The sequence below is a fragment of the Gadus macrocephalus genome, chromosome 4, assembly GCF_031168955.1.
Source record: "Gadus macrocephalus chromosome 4, ASM3116895v1".
Classification (NCBI taxonomy): domain Eukaryota; kingdom Metazoa; phylum Chordata; class Actinopteri; order Gadiformes; family Gadidae; genus Gadus; species Gadus macrocephalus.
In genome coordinates this window covers 14,287,398-14,310,551 of record NC_082385.1, presented here as the reverse complement: position 1 = coordinate 14,310,551, position 23,154 = coordinate 14,287,398, and the positions used below count along the sequence as shown (strand labels likewise).

Here is a 23,154-nt window from a genome sequence, read left to right as displayed (position 1 = left end):
ATATGTACATATGCACATATTTTGTTTGTGTGGTTTCTGTTTATAAAGTTGGAAACAGGTCTTGCTATGGTCTACCTGTGGATCTGACCGTTCAGTCCCCTCTGAAAGTGTGGAAGTGGGGATGGAAATGGAGGACGGAGAGACGAATGGGTTATTTTTCAATAATTCAAAAGTTGGAATCCAGATAATGCGGCCACCGCGCAATCTCCAAAAGTCCCCCACACTATAGCCCCGCACACTAACCATGCACAAGGGCTTTTTATCCATTTGAAATGTCAGTTGAATCAAAGCTAGAGCAATAGCCAGCAGGTGATTTTTTTAATAATTAAACATGGCTTTTAACGCGCTCTCTTTCTCTTAACCAAATCTCTGTAGGCCTACCTCTCTCTCCCTCACTCTCTCCCCCTTTCGCTCTCTCTCTCTCTCCTCTTTTCGCTATCGTTCTCACTCCAGATCTCTCTCTCTTTCAATCACTTGGTCTCTCCTTTCGTGTGATAGGGAAATAAAAATGTCCAGAGTTTTGAGTGAGTCTTGTCGTCTTCTTTCTGCAGTTTGCTTTCTCTCCTCTTTATTCTAGTGCCTTCGTGCGAGGCACCTTTTAAAGAATTTAACCGTTCATCTCCTCGTGGTTTATGCCCAACTGTAAACCGACTTGGGCGCAACAAAGACACGCCTCACTCAGGACATCACACACACTGACCGGTGGAAAGGTCATCACGTCTCACACCTTTCTAGAAGTAGTGTGGAGGACTGTGGAATGTGTTTCTGACTGACATCCAAAGTAAACGCAGAATCTCTTCTGGAGAGATTACCTGAAAAAGTTAAATATGCTGAAACAGATTTCATCATAGTCTCATTAAAGTCTGACAATTATTTAAAGTTATATTTCAGACTTAAAGAAAAAAAAATCTGGCTAATTTGCTTATTGACTTGCAAATGTTGAAACTAGTGTAAATGGGTCAGGGCTATCAGAGGGGTCCCCACTGATTAGCTATATAATAAGAAGAAACCTGATTGGAATTCATAACGGTCACCTGCCTGCAGGTGAATTTGTTTCCACGAGATGGAATAATAACAAGACGGTAATGGGCGTGAATGGACAGTAAACACGCAGTAGACGTTCACACAAAGCCCATTATCGTCCAAGGGAAAAAGCAGAAAACAGTCGGCATCACACTCACAGATACAGCTCGACAGATTTCTGTTGACCAGAAGTGTCTTTCGAGAGAATATAAAACGAGCAGTGAAATCAATCGTCCCCAAATTACCAGGAAACGTGTCCAAACGCGTTCCGTTAAGAGCACACACTGAAACCAGCTTAAGTTTTGCCATCGGGTCCGCATATGCGAAGTGGAAGAGTCACATACTACACATTTTGAATCTTAGCGAGACATTCCACGTGTCCGAAAAATGCGTTTTAAACGGGATGGGACAAGGGACACATCGGTGGACATTATATCAGACCCAGGAGCGAGTTGAGCCATCTGTTTCCGGATGGTTTGGTGTGGACTTATTGAATTCAGGATTACACAAGACAACACGTTTACACCAAACATAATGCCGGAATTTGTATGGTGTAGGCATGGTTTCGGCGCTCCTTGCCCAAACCACTTAACTTGTTCTCACTCCTGAATGATGCTGATCCACAGGAGGGCGCGCGGTGCAGAACCACCGCCGCGACGCGCGCCCCTCTCCTCCAAAACACATCGAACAATGTATAACAGCCTGCCCAAACGCTTAAAGACCCTCTGTAGGCTCCATAAAGTGAAAGCATTTCGCTTACCTCTCGCCGAGGTAGCCGGGACTCGAGAGGCGAAAATCACGAGGATGCCACAACTCAGGTAGCATCCTATGGAAATCCGTCCCATCATGGTCCGGAGCCGCATCGCATCGCGGCTGCCTGCTCATGGGCTCTCTGAAGAAGCAATTGGTTTCAGGCGGCGGCGTTGGCGGCTTCACCGTGACAGCCTCCTCCTCCTCCTCAACCACCTCATCCTCCTCTTCTCCTCCTCACCAACCTCCGCCGAGCTAGGAGCACCGCAGCGCCATCGCGGAGGATCGCAGTGCCGTCAGAACAAAATGAAAAGTCGCCCGTTCTCCTCGAATCTCGGGCTCCGAGTGCGCGATTGAGAGCGAGAGAGAGAGAGAGAGAGAGAGAAAAAAAAGGACACACTCACAAACAGAGGCGGGCAGCCTTCAGCTTGTTGCCGGAATGAGGGGAGACAAGGTGAGAGAGAGAGAGAGAGAGAGAGAGAGAGAGAGAGAGAGAGAGAGAGAGAGAGAGAGAGAGAGAGAGAGAGAGAGAGAGAGAGAGAGAGAGAGAGAGAGAGAGAGAGAGAGAGAGATGTAACTCTAGTCCATACCTTTGTTGACAGGAAACTTTGTGTGTGTGTGTGTGTGTGTGTGTGTGTGTGTGTGTGTGTGTGTGTGTGTGTGTGTGTGTGTGTGTGTGTGTGTGTGTGTGTGTGTGTGTGTGTGTGTGTGCGTACAGAGAACCAAATAATTGATCATTCAACGACATGATGAGGAGTTGCGAGGTTTCATTTTAATCTCAGCGAAGCAAAAAAATATCAAGCCTTTATTATGAGTTGGGTTACTCAGATAAGGAAACAACTGTCAATTACGTGATGAGTCTTTCGGGAAGCTCCTGTTCAGAAAATAAGTCATTGATATAAAACAACACCTATGGTGTTGGAAGGCACATAGCTGGCAGAAACTACAAAGGTCTGAACATTGATTGGTATACTAGGATATCATACTTAGTACAACAACTAATAAGGACACGAGACCGTGAGCATTTGATATGCACTGCTTTAGTATTGAACTCACATACGAGAAGGCACATACAACAACGTCAGCACGTAAGAGAGGGCGTGACCTTGTCCCAGAATTGACAACTTAAACAGTCAATGCACAATATATCCCTCTCCCTTTACTTCTGATGTAACCTTACAAAATCAAAAACATTTCACTGTCTCATTATTCTCTCTAAAACAAAGTATCTGCATTTCCAAAGTAACGTTCAACAAATTATTATTATTACGGAACCAAAGCCTTAACTAGGGAAAGAGGGTAGACGACCTCAATTCCCAGACTGAACCCTGGAGATTATTCTGGCCCAATGAGGATGGTTAGTCTCTTAACTACAATGACAGTCTATCAGGAGGTCATCTGTTTCTTTTGGGGTAAGTATGACCTTTAGTCCCATGGATGTAAGGGAGCCAGCTGCGGGAGGTTTCTCACTTTCTGGCAGGCACCGCATGACTTTGCTCTTTCCTCTATAGCTGCATCCAGGCCTGGCCACCAGAAATAGCTGTGTGCAATTTCTTTAATTCGCACCACACCACAGTGTCCTTAATGGAGCTCGTCAAGCACTTTCTCTCTCAATGGCGGCGGAATGATGACCCGATAGCACCACAACAGGCATCCAGACTGGACTGACGTTATTCCTCACCAGGTAACGCTTTAACCGTGGTGACATCTCTCCTCCCCTCCCACAATGGACAATATCCAGAACCTCAGACGTGACCGGGTCAGTGTGCGTGTGTTTCTTCACGTGAGCTGAGGTTACCGGAGCAGCAGTCATATCTTTGAAGTAGAAGATCTCTGCTTGCATTGGCTCAGCGTGCGCGACCGGTAGCGGAAGCCTCAAGAGTCGGTCTGCATTGCCGTACACGTCCGACTTCCTGTACTTGATGTACTGTACTTGACTGGTGGGCCGACAGTAGCAGGGCCCATCGCTGCATACGGCTAGCTGCGGTCAAAGTGGGTGAGGGCCTCTGATTGAGAGAGGGTTGTTTTCACATCTTTGAAAGCTGCCTCACATTTGTCTGTCCACTTCCATGTCTTGGTTTTGTTAAGGAGCTAGTCTAGTGGATTCAGTCTATTTGAAAGGTTAGTCACAGACTTTGCATAGTATGTCAGCAGGCCAAGAAATGATCTCAACTGGCTCACATTCTTTGGAGCGTCCACAATAGCCTTCACCTTTGATGGTGCCTTGTGAAGTCCTGTGCTATCGATGACATGCCCCAGGTACTCGACGGAAGGTTGGAAAAACTCACACTTGTTTTTCCTGACCCTCAGACCATATTCCTCCAACCTTTGTAATGTAGCATCCAGGTTCCTTAAGTGTGACTGTTCATCTGGTCCTGTGATAAGCAGGTTCTCAAGGTAGCACTGCATCCCTGGTAGCCCACTCAGAATTTGCTCCATTGCTCTTTGGAACAGTGCTGGAGCAGATGTGATCCCAAAAGGGAGCCGCCGGTATCTGTAGAGGCCTTTGTGTGTTACCACGGTAAGTAGTTCCTGTGACTCTGGATCCACGCGCATCGGGAGATATGCCTGACATAAGTCCATTCTCCTAACCTTCTTCCCACCAGCCAAACCAGCAAAGAGGTTGTCTATGGGGGTTAAAGGATGCAATCAAAAAGGGGTTCACGTTACTTTAAAATCACCACAGATCCTTGGGGTTCCGTCCTTTTTCATTACTGGAAAATTCACTTGTGCTCACTGGTTCAATGAACCCACTTTTGATTAATCTGTCTAGTTATTTTTCTACTTTGGGTTAACCGTAATGTCTTTCATGCTGCAGAGTTCTTCATCAAAAACTTTGTAGTGTTTTTCCAAGATCTCTTTTAGGTGACTTGTGTCACCATCACTGACCTGAAACACTTCTTGCCAGTTAAGTCTGAGCTTTCCAGCCACCTGCGGCCTAGCAGTGCTGGACGGTTTCCTTTAATGATGTACAGTGGAAGAGTCTTTTTCTGCGTGCTATGTTCCACTGTTATATCGGCAACTCCTAACACTGGGAGAGACTCACCAGTGTAGGTCCTTAGTTTCAACTTTGTCTCCCGAAGAGTAAGGTGCTGCAGCTTCCCCTTGTAAACAGCATCCGATACCATAGAAACCCGGGTACCAGTGTCCACTTGCATCCGTACTGTTTTGTTTTACAACAGTGTTGTGACCCAGTATCCATCCTCCCCGTCTGTAACAGCTAAAAAATGCACTGTATCTTCATCATCAGAATCTGAGTAACTGCTCATCCTGTTCATGTTCCATCTTATTCACTTGTTTTTTCTTGTTTCTTTGGAAGCCACTTCACTTTGTCTCTGTATTCTGTTTGTGTGTCTGGGACTTTTTCATTTTACAGGCACGTTCAATATGGCCTTTCTTACCACAGTTTCGGCAGTCCATGTCTTTACACCAACACTCTGTTGCCTGGTGTGCTGTATTCCCACAGCGGTAGCAGGGTTTGCCTGTTGCAGTCAAGTTAACTCAAAAGACAACCTGTGCACATGGGAGGAAGCCCCCAGCTGCTGTGTGTCTCGGGCAGCCATCTCCATTGATGTGCTTATCTCTATAGCCCTATCTAGCGTCAGCTTAGCCTCAGACAACAGTCTTTTTTGGATAGCCTCACGTACGGCGTCATTGATTGGAACTCCAAAATCACAATGTTCTGATAATCGTTTCGGTACAGCTATGAACTGTGAAACAGATTCCCCCTCTTTTTGGTTTCTTTTGTGGAATCTGAACCTCTCTGCGATCACCAGTGGCTTAGGGGAGTAGTGATCTTCTCAATATGGTCGTGATTTCATCGAGTAGTGATTTCCTCATAGGACAAATCCCCTGGCCTGGCAGGTTGTACTAGACTGGGCAGCAAGTTGAATGTTTTGCATACCATAACACTCAAAAATGTGGGCACCACAACATCATCTGCAATCTTACACCTTTCGGTGTATGAATTCCATGGTTCGGTGTTTTCTTTGGATGGTCCGATATGTCCAAACAGAGCCGCCATTCTTTTTTTTCTTTCCTTCCAGTGTATCTTCACTGTCGGTCTCGTTGCGAATTCGCGTTGTCCTGCTTAATACAGTGAGGGTTTCGTATCTGGTTGCCATCAGAGGGTGCCCCCGACACATTTGCCGCCCTAGGCGATCGGCTAGGTCCTTTTTTTTCTTCTTCCATGGGCCACCAACGCCGTCTGGGCCCCGGTGCAGTGCACCGGTTGCACCGTCGATATTGACGCCACTGCCTTTGTTATTAAGGTAAAGGATAAATAAAGTGTGCGGTAGGCTAATACTGCACTGCAGGCTACTGATTTGAAGCAAGCTAATTTTCAATTAATACTAAGCCGTTATTAGTCTACATGATAAATAATGACCTATGGCATATAGGCTAGTTAGCCCCAGATGTCATGACATTACAAAATGGCTATATCATCCTAGCTGCCTGCTAGTAAAACTAGTCCTGATGGGGGGCCTTGTATATAGGGCCCAGAATTTGGTGCTACGCCCCTGAGCACAATCATTCCCGCTGACCAGGAAGTCAATGGTTAATTTCCCTACGATCTTGTGAGGGGTTGTTCGGTTGGCGGAGGTTAAGTATGCAATTATAATGCTAAAGGGGGCATAGAGGCATAATGGCCCTTTGTTAAACGCATAAGTGAACATGTGCCACTTGCCATAAATTGCCCTCTTACCCCTAACCGGTGACAAAGCTGTTGCTCGAAAGTGTTTGTCCCGACACTGCCCGCCTCGGCAGGTAATCTGTAGTGGTAAATTGCTTGCATACCGATGAAATACTGTATTTAATCTCGTAGCTAATCAGTTCACGATTAGCTTTTCAAATGGCTCTTGTTTCTGTCAAACACAGCAAATTACAACAACATTCATTTCTCAACTTTACATAACCACAAAATAGATTTGATGTCTAGATATAGTGAAACATTTGTGCCGTTGTTTCAATGAGATGCTTAAAGAAGGCACTTGAGAACAGCCAGTCAGGAACAGTCAGTCAGAAATAGTCAACCAGGATGGTCAGGTCGGGAACAGTATGTCAGAAACAGTCAGCCAGGAACAGTCCGTCAGAAATAGTTACCCTGGAATAGTTAGCCAGGAATAGTGAGTCAGGAATAATCTGGTCAGGAATGGTCACCCAATAACAGTGAGTCAGGGACAATCAGGTCAGGAACAGTCAGCCAGGAACAATCGGTGAGGAGAAATCTGCCAGAAACAGTCAGAGACAGTCAGTTCCGGAGAAGTCAGCTAGGAGCAATCGGCCAGGGACAGTTAACAAGGTACAGTCAGCCATGGGCAATCAATAAAGTATTTCTTTTTTACTGTATACCTTTCTTTACTGAACATAAGCCTGCACAGGAACCACCATGTGTTCTCTGCACAGTGACCAGGGCAGGAGCAGCGCTGGCCGCTGCAGCCTGTTAATCAGTGACTTGCAGATTAAGTCTGCCTTTAAAAGCAGAAGAGGGCCCATGCAGGACACATTACCAGAGGCCGGTACAGACAAGACTTTCATGCTCTGGTCAGACTGGTTCCCTGTAGAGCATCTGCTTCTTTCAAAACAAGAGGCCTGCGTGCGTGCAACAATAATTTGTTGCACGCATCAGAACTGCATCACAACACAGATTGAATGTGGCTCCAACTATTGAACCTCTGGCCAACATTTCAAGCCCTCTGATATGTCAGGTGTTGAACGAGCTTGCGTACAGGCTGAATAACAGGGCACGGCAGTGACAAACGTGGGATGCACGAGTGAGCTTCCCCTTGCTCAGGAGACTATTCATAACGCTGATGCTCATTGATGAAACCGAAAGGATCCGATATATATGAGACCGGAGGCAAGGACAGCCAAGTGGGGGACAACTACTATGTGGGTAGAAAGAGTTTAGTAGGACATAGTATGATCTGTTAGAGGACTGTTATACTGAACAAGGGAATACAACTGCAAGGGGTTCTTTGAACGGCTTGTCTATGTATTATTAGCATATTTATATTGAAATTGTGAAGATATAAAAGCGGTGTGTGTTTGCACCATTTCATGTTTCGGGTGCTGGTTTCCAGTGCCTAAACATGCCTCTTTTAATTAGGTATTAGGATGTTAAAAAGGCCCAATTAATACGATTTCGAAGACGCAGCAATGTTCATCTGCCACTATCACAGGGGATTTTGTAGGACTTCAGCCGCTTCCTCTCCGGGCCCGATATTAAAGTTACTTTTCGTCCAAATACCTCCGGGGGAGCTTTACTACATTTGCCACATGAAAAAGCATGTCAAGCCACACTTGTCAAAAAGGCAGTCCCTGGCCCTCAGGAGCGAGGCAGCAGTGTATTTGTTGTGTTCCAGCCCATAGAGCTTGAATTTCACTGTAGGGTTTCAGAAGACAAACCGTGATGCAGATCCTCTGGTGTATGATATTGGGAAACCGCTCCTCCTATGCCTGTATGCTGGCTGATCACGGAAGGGCACCATTTACATTGAAATTTACATTGCAGGGCATTTAGCAGACACTTTTATCCAAAGCGACTTACAATTAGTCCATTTGTCAGAAGAATGTGAAACAATACATCTCTATCGGTGCAGCAAGATTGTTCATAGATCCAATTTCAAAGCCCTAACAAATCGCTAGGTTAATTCCATTCCAAAGATAATAAGCTAAGATAAGATGCTACACAACTAAGTGCTATAACAAATAACGACCAACAATAAGTGCGTACATTATGTGCCAGGATGTACAACATACAATAAGGAGGGGCGGTTGGGAGGGGGAGGCTATAGTCTAGGTGGACTCTGAACAGGTGAGTCTTGAGTCTTTTGCGGGAGCTGGTGACAATTCGGCACCGGCACTAATGTAGTTCGGCTGGTTCAGGGGCTAACGAAGCCGATGTGATGTTCACACCTCCTTCTTCTCATTTGCACCCTACACACGCTAATCCACTGACTCGAGGCGAGAGCACGTTGATGCATTCTGCTCACATGTTCATTGCAACTACTGAGGATAACTTGCATGCTGATTTTTTCAAGTTTGTTTCCATATGAGATAATAAACGCGTGAACAGAAGGCAAACTGGAGCAAACTCCCCTTTCTGTCAAGCAATAGAGCCAGTGTGTTAATACTGGAGTGGGAGGTGTCTGAGATGTGCATGTCCGCTAGGAGACTTATAGCAGGGTTCTTTCCACACCAGCCTTTATTGAACTATAAATTGCTATTTCAAACACATTTTAAAGTAAAGCTTGCTGTTGAAGGCTGCAAAACCAAAATAAAACATAGCCATTGGGCTTGTGTGCACACACTCACCTTGAGAAGAAAACATTTTTTTTGCTGATGGTCGAGACTAGTACCATATGACTTATATTCATATATAAATTAGTACCATATTAATGATATACATATAGAAATTAGAAAAATATTAATGATATTCATATAGAAACTAGAACCATATGAATGATATTCATATATAAACTTGTACCATATGAATGATATTCATATGGAAACTAACAGGTTAGCCATTATGAAGGATATTCATAAAGAAACTAGTATCATATGAATGATATTCATATAGAAAACTAGAATCATATGAACGATATTCATGTAGAAACTAGGATAATATGAATGATATTCATAGAGACTACAACCATATGAATGATATTCATATATAAACTTGAATCATATGAATGATATTCATACAGAAACTAGTAACATATGAATGATATTCATATAGAAACTAGAAGGTAATACGAGTGTGTAAAGTGTCTATGCAGACAAGGGGAGGTATGGCATATTATAACTGAAGACTAATAGATGGAACCAGTGATCCCAGAGAGCAAGGTGATCATCAGAGGTTGATCTGCTGACCAATATCCAACCCACCCACCCACACATCCGCACCCACCTCATTTAAAACCTGATCAAATAAAGATGATAACTCAAGTGACAGCCATGACCGCCTGTTTGAGACGTTATGTTCCGATGAAAACCGATGACATACATCATGGTTTTTCAAAGTTCATGGTCAAGATATGGCATTGACATGTCAAATGAGCTCAAACATTGGAGAGGTGGTCAATGTTTATGACAGACTATGGATCCTCCAATTTCCGTTAGGGGGGAGAATGCAAATGGTGTCGTTGCAGAATTGTCTGTTAGAAGAAGACAAAGCGTGTAATTGGTTCACGAAAAAGACAAGGTATTCATTCTCTCAGTAAACGACTCTCTAATTAAATGACTCTCTAATTCAATTTGTCCCTGTGTGTAATGCAATGCAAGTACACACACACACACACACACACACACACACACACACACACACACACACACACACACACACACACACACACACACACACACACACACACACACACACACACACACACACACACACACCACATGCACACACAGACACACACACAAAGACAAGCCTCCCTTTTAGCCCAGGCACCCGTCAGGGCTCAGAATGTCGCTAAACGGTGAATGCTCTGGGTTTAACTCTGCATCCTTCTCCTCCAGTTTCCCCTTGGAGGCCCCTCTAGGCAAGGCCCCTGGGGGCCCACACCCGCTAGTTTGTTTGAATCTTCGGGTCCTGCTCCAAAAGGCTAAGGGGAATTAAGCGATTGTCGTAATTCTTGCATTGAGGGGAGAATCCCACATCAGGGAAGGTGTGGGAGCCGTGCTGGCAGAGACCTTCCTTTGGCCACCATTAGCACGCTGATCCAACGTGTTAACTGGTTGACAATACAGAGACCCATCTAGAAGCAGAGTGTGGCCTGGGTTTGCTATCCATGCCTAGACAAGGGGGGACGAAAATGGTTTTAATATTGCATAAATATGGATAGGAATGGCAAGGGCGTATTGTCAACTGCTGTGTCAATTTTTTTCAAAGGGGAAGCAGACATAATGCACAAGACATATACTGTGTATAATAAAAAAAATAACATTAATAATAATCCTCCCTGCAGCAACCTTCATTTTAAATTCCTGAGTTGGCATAACTGTAAACTGAAAAGACTTTCGGAATCTATGAAAAAATAAGTAATGTGACTAATTACAATCAGGAAGATTATCAAATATCTCTCGGGCAATCCTTTTCTGTTTGTATATTATTTTAATTCTCCACTGTTGGCGCGACATTTTACAGTTTGCCTCTGGATGAAATTATTTATTGCAAAACTGGCCAAGATGAGGAATGTTACAAACATGTAACTCCATCCAGCAGATTTAACCCTGTGAAAGCAATATTCCTGAAACCCGATCCCAGCCTCTCTCTAACTGGTTGCTCCCCTCTTGCCCCACCATAAGTGAATTGAACTACTTTGTGTGAAGTCCTATGAGCTTCGGTAAGGAGAAGACTACAGCGGGGCTACGGAATGAAACCATTGGCAGGTTGATGCAGCAACCTTTTAAGGGATGGGTTGAGTGGTCCATCATCTCACCCTGAACCACTCCAAAGAGAAAAACAAATCAAATCAAAACAATGTGAATTATTGTGAGTTTTCAAAACCTGTCAAATGAGAAAACAAATATAAACTTTGCGACCAGTGCTGTGTGCCAATGTGCCCATCTGCTGGTGTGATTCTTCAGATGAATGTAGCCTCCCAAAAACATCCATCAAATCGATGTTAATGAATTATTGCATTTCATTATCGCTAGAGATTTAGATGAAAGTACTCCAAATAGATAAAAATAAAACCTAAACTGCCATCAGAAAGGCACTGGGTCCAATCCCCAATGTCCACAGCCTGTACCTGAAGGCCTGATGCCCCCTACCTGCTACTTAATGATGTGTGTCACATTCACTTTCGATTAAAAACTGAAGTATTCAATATGTACTGACCACTTGTCAAGTATTAAAACAAACCACTAATTGTGAACAAATAAGATTCAACAGAAACTTAACACCATTATTCTAAGCATTGACGAGGACACGATGGGTTTCATTAACAGATTGGCAGGTAATGTGTTACATAACGTTTAAACAATAATTTGACGGCAGCACAGAAAACTTAACCTTTGTTGTTGTGAAGAGTATTAAATCATTATATATATTTTTTTTTATTCTGCAATAAAAAAAAAAAATTCCAGGTCATACAGGCAATAAATAATGGAAATGATATTCATTAGAAATTGTTTACTCAGAACCACAGAAGCTGTAATGTTTATTGCTGGCAGCGTTACCAGTTGCCAGATGCTATGTCAGACTCTTTCGGATGGCAGAACTGCAACAAGGAAAAAATAAAGGGAGAGAATAAAACAGATAACCTCATTGACTGCATTGGAAGCTCATATTTACCTCAGAGAGACATTTCCGAGCTGAACCCACAAAGTTGAACTTTAGAGAAAGACATTTCACTATAGGTCAAAAGCATTTATAGGTCAAAAGCATCTTCTGATTCCTAACAGTTGAACAGTGCATGTGCAAACAAAGACTAAAAAGTTCAAAGGTCAGTTAAATACAGCTAAAATCATACCAAATCACGCTTTAACACCTCCACCAGCAACACATCCCTTGTGATCTCCCTGCTCGCCACAGAGTCCACGCGTCTCTAGTCGCTTCCATTGTGATCACCTTCAACATCTCCCTCACAGTTCCCAAAAGTGGAGATTATTACAGGGGGCCGTGTGTGTATGGGTGTGTGTGTGTGGGTGGGTGGGTGGTTGGGTGGGTGCGTGGGTGTGCGTGTGTGTGTCTGTGGGCGTGCGTGTGCGTCTCTCTCTCTATAGTGGCAAATCTAGGCCTGAACTCTCTACCTCTCGTAATGAGACGCCTTTTCTTAGATTCCCTAAAGCCGTCCCAGCTTTAGATCTTGCAACATTTCTTTATTTTTTATTATGTTTTTATAATTTATTATTTGTGTGAGGTATTAAACAGCCAGCTGAATTAAACGCTCCAGTCCAGTATACATTCTAAAGCTCATCAAAAGTCAACTTATCGTCTTGGTTGAAGTTGGTTGTGAAACTAACTATGAATTTTATATGATATAATATATATCATATTTTTTAAGTGATGTAAAGCCACGGTTTAGCATAGCTGTTCTGACTGTAGATCTGTTAGGTTCGATGCACACACACAACATGGCGATGTTGATATACTGTGCGCCTACATGTTGCGAGGCCGTTTAGGGTTTACAATGTGCTCCAGGTATGGAGGACACACAAAGGAGCTCGAAATGAAGAGCTGTTAGAGAGAACCGCTGGCTGGCTGAGACCGAGCCCATTTAAAAGGAGGCAGCAGTACCATTTATTCATGAATCTCTTCTGCTTGTAAACCCAGAGCAATAGGAGATTTTAACAACATGCCTGTGATTTTCCTTTGCTCTTTTGTGCTTTGAAATGACATAATGGACAACATAAATGCAGCAGCCCTAAAATGTCGACAGTATGGGGATACACATGATAAGACATGTTAAGTATGGACCTACAGAGGGTTTTCCATTTACTGTGTGTTGTTAACGTGAAGTTGTATCACTGCATTTTTAGATATATCCTTTTCAGGTCAAATTCAGCCCCCTACGGGTAATTTAGCTTTACGTCAGTTTGATATGATTGTTGAAGTTTTCCTCATAATATCCATTGTGACCAATAACATGTTTACGATGATTTTTACAAAAAGAAGGTGCCTATAGTAAGCAACAAATACAAAATCTGCCCTGAAAGAGATCCTCTTTAACACGTTACAAAGTATGCAAAACGTTAATGCTTATGTAAGGCATTAAAGCCATGGCTTTAATATCTTATATAAGGCATTAATATAAGGCATTATAGTCATGGCTTTAATGCATTATATAATCGTTAACGTATTACATATGCTTATATTTTACATACATATTTTATTTATGGCTTCCATCCTGTTCTGATAATCCATGCGTCCTTCACAATATATATATATCCGTGATGCGTCTTCTGCATTATTTTTTGCAACAATCTTCTTGTTGTAGCTGTATCAGCACTTGTCATAAATGTTGCACCGGCCTCAGCGACCCCCTGCTGTTCGGTCAGGGTCAGGCTGGACATCAAACCCAGCGTGTGGTAAAAGCATATATACATGTCACAGCCATGACACACACCGTCGAATTAAAACAACCTTGTGTTAACTTTACACGTATTAAATCATTAGCGAGCGGTGCATATTACACAAGAAAACTCTAATGGCTTCTGCTGTCGCGGCGGCGCCACTTAAAGCATGTCAACACACGTGTAAACCAATCAACATCAGCGCCCTGATTGCACTTCACCAACCCGGGTAAGAATTGAATACCCCGCTGTCATCCGTTCACAGCCTTCTTCCACATGCTAACATTGAGAGCAGATCATTACTTGCTCTCAATGTTATCCTCTACCCCCCACGCCCCCGTACATCCAATTTCATCGCCATGACAACAGTGTCTGCAAGTGATTGCTGTCAGGCCGGGGCATTCCCGTGACTCTCTGCCATGCGAGCGGAGGACACACGGCTGAGCTCAATTACCGGTGTTCCAGGGATCGCCATCCTGACGGATGGCGATCCCTGGATGCAGACACGTGTTAGGGAGGAGATGTGGATCCGGCACACGGCGGCACAGGGATCATGTGCCAAACCAGCACCTTTTGTGGCACCGGGGGACGGCAGTGAGAGGCGCCCGTCTTTCACGTGTGTCCGCACACTGTTTCGGGGCAGGGTTGAGCATGGCATGTTCACCGTGTGTGTGGATCACGACATTCTCCTCACCGACGGCTCGCCAAGGCCGGATCCACGCCGTATACACTCAGAGAGCTTTGCTTAGTTCAAGCTCTCAAACCCTCAACCACTTAGCAAACACATTGAGCAAGGGCAATTTGCAATTAATAGGAGTGGGACTTGAAAGAGTTATTTGTAATTCCCTGCAGGGAATTACAAATAACAGTTTCTTATAGACTTAGACTTAGACTTGGCTTTATTGATCCTTTTGGGATGACTCCCTCAAGGAAGTTGAATTTCCAGTAGCTTGCAGAAACACAACACTCTTAATAATAATATTGAAAGTAGAGATGAGAATATAAGTAAAACACGCATTCACCTCCTCCCACCTCGCCTGAGCGCCACAGACAGTGCTGGGACAACACTCGTTATCACGGCTATTTCCTTAGACCAATTACAGGGAGAACAGTGATGACATCAGGCTGCCGCGACCACCAGTTAAAGTTTTTGTCAATCGTTTAAACACGTTTTCTGAAACTATAGCTCAATTTCTCAAAACTCTAAACATAAACCAGAGTAGAGTTAATCATTTTGTCAAAACTATACAAATTCTTCTCAAAAAAGATTTTTCCCACCAAACAGTAAACACAGCTATCAAATGAATATCTCTTAGAGAGCATAAATTCAAAACACTTCCATCAAAATACTATTTACACATGTTTTGGCTTTATGGGGCCATGATACATATTCCAATGTATAGAATTGTTTAGAAATAGCTTTCTTTTTTACGTAAAGTTGCAATTAGGTGGTACATATAGTATAAAGACTGTTACCATATTGATATACAATACTGTGAATATATCATATAAATATTGCATTGACACAATCATGTCAGAATAGGATACAATGCATATTTGTCTATCCAATGAGCTCCAATAGGCTAAACTCACAATCCCAGCTTCCCAGAGTCATACTGTACACCTATAGTGGATGCTGCAACATTGTTCTGACAATACACCAATGCAACCTATTTTGGTAAATCACAGTACAATAATTGCACCGATAAGTAAAATCAAAAACACTACAGTAAGAAAATGTTTAGAGTGTCTTTTGGGGGATGTAATGATGAAATCAGTGCAAGTACAAGTACAAAAAGGTGACGAAGCAATTATTATTTTTTACTGTAATGCAGTAAAATGTTCAGCTGAACTGACTGCATAAAAAGCTTTTCGTAGGCCAACAAAAAATGAGAATATAAATGAGGTGAAACAGATCAACAAGTAAATCAGTATGTATCCCACCTCCAATCGTGATCAGGTCAAAGGACCATATCTACAACAAAGTAGAGCTCACAGAGTCCTCTTTTGTGCTCTGACACACGATTGAAGTGTGTTAGACTTATTGGTAATTAGTTGTTGCGTTTTGAAGGCCAGTGTCATCCAGGTGAACCAAGAGTGGTAAATTATGAGATTTGTGCTTAGAGTTAAGCAAAAATGTGAAAACAGTGTGTACATTTTTTGTGTGTACACAATCGAGAAAACTGCAAGTGTGTCGCAGGGAGCCCATTATGGTGGCTTACTTTTAACAAGCTGTTGGGGATGGTTTCGTTAGGGGATAGGCCTATGCTGTTTTATATTTGCCATACCATAATTGAGGTGTATTGCAAATCGTTAACGGCTGCGCGTTCCATCCGGTGCAGGGCCCGGGTAAATAAAGCGGTTGCCACTTGTCTACCGCGTGTGTGTGGTGAAACAAACGTAGCGCCGCAGAGGGTGGTCTGACCCGCAGTTAAGGGTGTTCAACTCCCAGGCAAAGGGATCACGGTTCGATCCCCCAGTGTCCACACAACCAGCATCTGGCTCAGGAGGTGGAGGGGGTTTGCTGGTTACCGGAAGGGGTCAAGGTGTCCCTAACTGCTCCCGACGAGCTGCCTGTCGCCTTGCATGGTTGACTTCACTGTCGGTTTGTGAATGTGTGCATGAACGGGTGAACGTTACGTTATATTGTATAGCGCTTTGTGTGGCAACTTGTTAGAAAAGTGCTATAAAATGCAGTCCATTCAGCATTTAACCTACCTGTTGGCATCTTTTAGCAAGATAACTCCCAAACAACAAAGGGTTGGATGCGTGAGGTGGATGGATTAGTAAATGTTAATCAGCACCACAAAGAACACAAGTCTTTTCGGATGAGATGATTTCATTTGGATCCAGTGTGATTCTTGAATAAGTCCCCATTGTGAACCGGGCCTGCATTAGCCGAGCCGTGCGTGCTAAAGTGGGCCCTTCACGCAGGGAGCGGGCCCTTTAGCTGGGTGTCCGACAGGGAGTAGGAGCCACTTCAAATCTGAGGCCCATCTTATGGCACCTTGGAGCCATCCTTAGTATGTCTGGTCCCACACAATCACACACCTCTGAAGTCATACTCGTTTATTTGTGTGTGTGTGTGTGTGTGTGTGTGTGTGTGTGTGTGTGTGTGTGTGTGTGTGTGTGTGTGTGTGTGTGTGTGTGTGTGTGTGTGTGTGTGTGTGTGTGTGTGTGTGTGTGGGTGTGTGTGTGTGTGTGTGTGGCACTAGAGGAGTAATTTCCAGTAAGGTGTACTCATACGTCTTGGGCTACAGTGTGTGTCGTTCCTAAGGGGAACACAGGTGGAGCATTAGGAATATACGGTCAACAATAGAGGGTTCAGGTTTTAGCCATGTTTCATTCTGGTGTGAAGATGCTGATTTTAAAACTGATAAAATAATCAAACAATGAGTAAAACTTTGGGCAACCATTCAAGTCTGCCTGAGTCTCAAACTATTTTTGGATTTACAGCATAAAAAAAAGAGAAGTTGAGGCCCACAAGCTGACTCATGGTTTCCAAGTACAATTCTTACACAACATTTGGGATCTGTTTTTGTTTCTGTGTTTTGCATGTTTGGAATCCTATTCACTTGCTATCTCTAATTCAAGAGCACCAATCTGCATCCTTCATCACTCTGTGAACATGGGTGTAACCACGGACCACTATGGCCTTGTAGGGATATGAATCACCACACCAACGCACACACACACACACACACACACACACACACACACACACAAACACACTCAAACACGTAAACACACGTAGGGATCAGGCCTAAGTAAGAAGGGTCGTACAGGAGTGTGAAGTTAAAGCCACATTACTTTGTAAATTGACAAGTCCCACGGGGAATTGAAGTACAATAACCACTTCATTCAGTAAACACAGAACCCTTAAAAACGTGTGTCACACACATACACACACACACACACACACACACACACACACACACACACACACACTTATGTTTCTAGCGGTGGCATGATAATGCTGCTTGAGCCCACAGGCGGGGGAGAGAACAACTGGGGGCTGACCTAGCTTGATTTTATTAAAGCAAAAAAAGCGATTACAATAGTAACTACCCCAAAGGTTGAAAACCAAATGATCTTTTTGAGAGCCCTTTACCTCCAAGTGGGAGAGTGATTAGCCATTACAAGCCCTTTCAAAAGCTGCCCTGCCCTGTGACTTAATGACAAAACAAGTGGGTGTGACAGAGGGCAGGGCAGATGCTCTCTCCCGATGTTTCTCCACCATTGAGAAGGGTCGCATGTCATGCACCTTTGATTGGCAGGTAAGATGGATGCCACCAACCAATCACAGTGCAGCGATTGAATTCAAGGGACAAGCCAACCATGTTTGAAGTCAGACTTTGACCAAAACAATGAAAGACATGGACATTTTATGGATTTAAATGTTTGTTTCTCCCCAGATAAAAGGACTACCCTGCCCGGGCGGCATAAGGACAACAATTTGGATTTGTAACGTATCTTCAGAAGCCTGTTGTGACGCTAGAAAGAAGTTGGTATTAAAAAAGATGCTTACCTTCGACAGAAAGGTTTGCATTGGCTCGACTGTTTGACTCACTGTTTGCAACACAATGGGGCTAACCTACTCCTAAACGGCATCTTAAAGTGTGCACACATTAGATCTCAAAGTAAATGTTGAGACCATTGCTGTTTTCTTTCTTCAGAGTGGGTAAGTGGTCTAAACTTTAAACTGAATGGACATGACTTGCCTGTAGAAGGACCAATGAGATGGAGAAATTGCACGATAATTGCTCTGCTATAACAACGTTTTTTTTCAGTAGAAGTAGACCAAGCAGTGTAAGAGAATGGGTTCTGAAGGATGCCATTGTTGTTCTCTGATTTCAAATGGAACTGACGCACTGCTGCATCCAATCAGCTAATAATCTAAAGAAACACATATTGAGAGTGAACGTCCATCACAAATACTGATTTCCTGCTGACTCTCAAACATTGGCCATTATTACATATTCACATTCCTTTATTTGAAAGAAAGAATTGTATGCATATTTTAGAAATGTATAAAAAGCAGCGTCAATCATTTTGACGGTGCTTGGGAAGAATCAGCACATTTTATTTTGGCACACGCTGATCCTTAGCCTTTTGCGCACACGTTACCACCTACGCGACTGACTGCCATTTCCTTCCAATTAACTGTTTTTTACACTCTGTCATGATGTCATCTAGAGAGGCCTACAGCCCTTGTCTCTGAGACTATTGCCGCTTTTCCACCGCACATGTAGCTCGACTCGACACGACTCGACGCGACACGACACGACACGGTAGCAGCACGGGTCCTTTTCCACCGCCAATAGTACCTCCTGGACGTGGGCGGGGTCGGCTGCGCGAAAGGGCCGTGACGTATTTTTGTACGCGACGCAAACAACACCTACGCAACCCACACATGGACAGAACCCACATAACAACAATGGAGGACATCGATGCGATGGTATTCGTGTTCGTATTATTAGCTGGCATGTTGAAGAAGTTGAAGAAGTGGAATATGTTGGCTGCGGCGCTGCTATGGCTGTTACCAGCATGGTTGCCATGTCGCTCTCGTGACTTCGTCACACTCTCTGGCCAATCAGTGGCCGGCCGTCTGCCGACGTCACCTTTTAGCATCGGCTCAGCTCGCTTGGAACCTAGAGCGAGGCGGGTACTAGAAAAAGCAGCCACTTCAGGTACCAGATACCATGTTTTCGCGGTGGAAACGCAAAAAATGCGAGCTGAGTCGAGTCGAGTCGAGTCGTGTCGAGCTGGTACCATGCAGTGGAAAAGCGGCATATGTGCGGCTTCTTGGTGCATTTTATTTATAATTAAATTAGCATTACCTCTAATGGTAATGCTTAACAGAAAGTGTAAATTAGCGTTGAATTGAGGGTTCAACACTCGACCAACAGCCTGATTGCCCTATGTCAGTGTTCATACTGCTATAAGACCCCAGGGGGGTGCTCTCTCTCTCTCTCTCTCTCTCTCTCTCTCTCTCTCTCTCTCTCTCTCTCTCTCTCTCTCTCTCTCTCTCTCTCTCTCTCTCTCTCTCTCTCTCTCTCTCTCTCTCTCTCTCTCCCCGTTTAATTGACTACCTGCCGATTTTCTGTCTCTCTCGTCAGGTCTGAAGGACTTACTTTGTCGAACCCTTTTGTGGCTACACTGCAAAGTATAGTTGTATTTTGTATTTAAGAAACTCATCACGCTTCTCTTAAAGGGTTTTAAACCCATTTTAGACGGTTTAAAACCCCAAAAAGCGATGACTGTCATAGGTTTGGATTCTTGCATTATATTTTATATTTTTACGGCTTTAGAATATTGTATTATGTCCTCATACTAAATGGAAATAATGTAATGATAAGAATAAAGAATACCAAGCAAAAAGCATGATAATCTGTAACAGTGTATGGCGAGCTCAGTAAAATGTACTGTGGATTTCTCCGGGTGCGCTATATCCATGGCAGAGACATTCTTTCAAACTATACGGTAGTGAAACATAATTCTAAAGATAAACAGACAGATCAACACACACATACACCGCCGTCTTTCTAGAGATCATATACCGTTTGTTGGAAATATGCTACATAGATGCGTCGCTATATGCTGTACGGATATTCAGAATGAGTTCTTCAGACAATTGCTTTGGACGGCAATATTCTGCTCTGTGGACTGCAGACCAGAGATTCAGAACGCTGGTGTAAACAGGACCAATGGGGCAGATGGATGACACTCATTACACACCCAACCCTTGGACAATTATATCTCTCAGAAGCACGACTTCCACAGTGTACAATACGAATTACAGCAATGTAGGAAGTAATGAAATTTGGCAACGTTAAATTCTGTTTGTCATCACAAGATTTCAATTGAAAAAGTGGAAAGATTTCAAGTGATAAACATTCCTTTTTTCCAAAGAACCGAATAGTAGAGCTGTGCCAATTCTATGAGGTTTGAAGTAAATGATGTGTGCTATAAAGAAAGCAAAAGAGGACAAAACAGAACTATGGCAATAATTAGGGTATTTGTTCAATTATTATTGTTGATTCAGATTCACATGCCTTGAACTCTTATATTATAAAAATCCACTACCAACTGGGAGCAAGATTGTCAGGACCGGACCATGACCGAAGTACGACGGATGGGAGGAAACCACCCAGATCCAGACGTCTGTCTGCATCGCCCTGGGCTCTGGAACAGCCCCAAAGAACAGGGCCTGAAAACGCTTTTCTTTACATTCTAGCACCCTGGCATCAGACAGCCTGGTGATGATGATGATGACTCATTGAGGATGCGGGGGGAGGTGGGTTGTGAAGGGGAGCAGGGGGGAGTGTTGAAGGGGAGGAGGGGGTGAGAGATGGTTGGGGGGGGGGGGGGGGGGGGGGGGTTGGGGTGAGGTGAAGTGTAGGAGGGGGTTGGGTGCGATGTAGGGGTGAAGGGGAGGAGATGGGGTGAGAGAGGAGAAAGGGGAGGAGGAGGAAGAACCATGGCCCGGGGCAGAGAATGTAGTGTGGCAAATGTTGTGGCACCGCTGGCTTGGCAGGGGGGCACAGAGCTGGTGGTGTCAGGTGGGGCCAGGGAGTCTGGGTGGGTTTGGTGGTCTTGCGCCAGAGCGATGGTTAGAAACGAATGGAGTTCCGCCCCCTGGGAATTTGAAGCCGGGCGAGCTGCAACCCAGCCAGAGGCAAGTGTGGCGAAGACAACAAGCAGAAAGGCTCCTGAACCAAGTTCAGATGACACTTCACCTCCACCGAGACCAATTATCTGTTTCTGTCTTAACCCGGCAACTCTGAATCCCTCCTCATCTCGAGCAGAAAACAACACGCTTTGCATGGGAACCAAAGAGGTCTCCTGTGTTTAACGAGTGTAGTCAAAACACAAGTCGCCTTTCAAATGTCTCCCTTTAGTTCGCTGCTTTAAAAGGGCGAACAAAAAGGAGGTTTGTGTGGCACTCTGCCGTTGAACATGCTGTGTGTTTCATCAGACGTAGTGGCGCTTCTTTGAAGGCGGTTGGCTTGTGTTGTCTGCGAACTAAACTTTAGCTATTGAAGTCTGCGAGTTAAAGGTCTTCATAAGTCGTCATAGAACGAAGCAAAGAATGACAGGAGTGATCTACTGAGGCCAAACATATTTTAGAAGTCTGAATTTTGCTGACATAACAACCAAAATGAAGAAGTGTACCTTATGAAGCCACAGCATCATTCACATCATCAAGGATTAAGAAACACATTATTACGTTCACTTTTAAAATGTATCATAATTCATATTTAAAAAGATAATTGTATCCATATGAGTCATTATAGTATGTTAAACTGTGGCCAGGATCATGACTATAAGAGGGGTTGTTTTTATGCAGCTGTTGATTTCCTATTAATTAACAGCTAATTAAAATTCGTAACCAAACCGGAAGTCGGCCATCTTGGTAGGAAAGCAATCACAACATTGCGCCCCGCTACACTTGTTTCAGTCACATTAGAGTGGAGGTCATTCAATCGCAAAGCGCATATCTAACCTCAATTGTTTCGCTATTATATTCTTTTGTTTGGCTGATAATGCCTACCAGTTGTGCGGTGCACGGTTGTGCGAATAATTTCATACGGGAGAATGGGAATTGCATTTTTTTAGGATTCCAAAAGTGATCACAACTCAAGGTGAGCGGACGTGTGAGTTGACCGAGGAGCGACTTGGATTTCGAACATCTACCGGGGCGACATGGCACAAATAAATCTCGCCAACACTCGTATTTGTGGCAATCACTTCATAACTGGTAAGTTTTGGGGCTCAATCAATTTGTGAGAGGTTCTTTGCAAGAGTTTTTGCGCCTGTAGTTCTAAGTTTGTTTTTACAAGGAAACCCTTAACCCGTAATCTATGCTCGTTAAAAGGGCCTGATCCTCGCTAAAATTTGACTTTTTCAGCTTGTAGGGATCGAAACCTAACAGGTTAACTTTCTGCTGGTATCTTCCCCTGGCGGGACCGCTTAAATTTGAGAAATATTCAGACATTTGTATCGCACTATTGTGTTCACTGCTAGAAGACGCCTGTGTTTTCGCTTTTGTTTTCCTACCAAGATGGCCGCCGTCGTGACGTAAGCACTTTTTACGTCATTTTGATCACGCGGTTGCAAACCAAGAATTGGATGCATTATGATTGTATGTCTGTATTAACAAACAGAGTCTGTGAACTCCATTCGTTTCTAACCTTGAGAGCTACAGATCTTTCATTAACGTAAAAGGAAGTTCACTGCTTACACTTTGCCAAATCAAAGAATGCACAAACCAGATGAATTAAAAATAAACATAACTGAAATTGCTTTTTAAGTGTTGTCTTTGTTGCTCTGAAGAAGATAACCTATAAACAC

At 43.8% G+C, this 23,154-nt stretch overlaps 1 protein-coding gene across 1 annotated transcript in view; it reads right to left on the bottom strand.

Annotated features, from left to right (window-relative positions):
• Nucleotides 1-2,016, bottom strand: part of LOC132456145 (netrin receptor UNC5D-like) — a 149,313-nt gene extending 147,297 nt beyond the window's left edge. Inside the window, exon 1 of the mRNA XM_060050377.1 lies at nt 1,784-2,016. Coding sequence (XP_059906360.1) covers nt 1,784-1,886 — 103 coding nt within the window. The 5' untranslated portion in view covers nt 1,887-2,016. The remainder of the gene's footprint in view (nt 1-1,783) is intronic.
• Nucleotides 2,017-23,154: the final 21,138 nt, after the last annotated feature.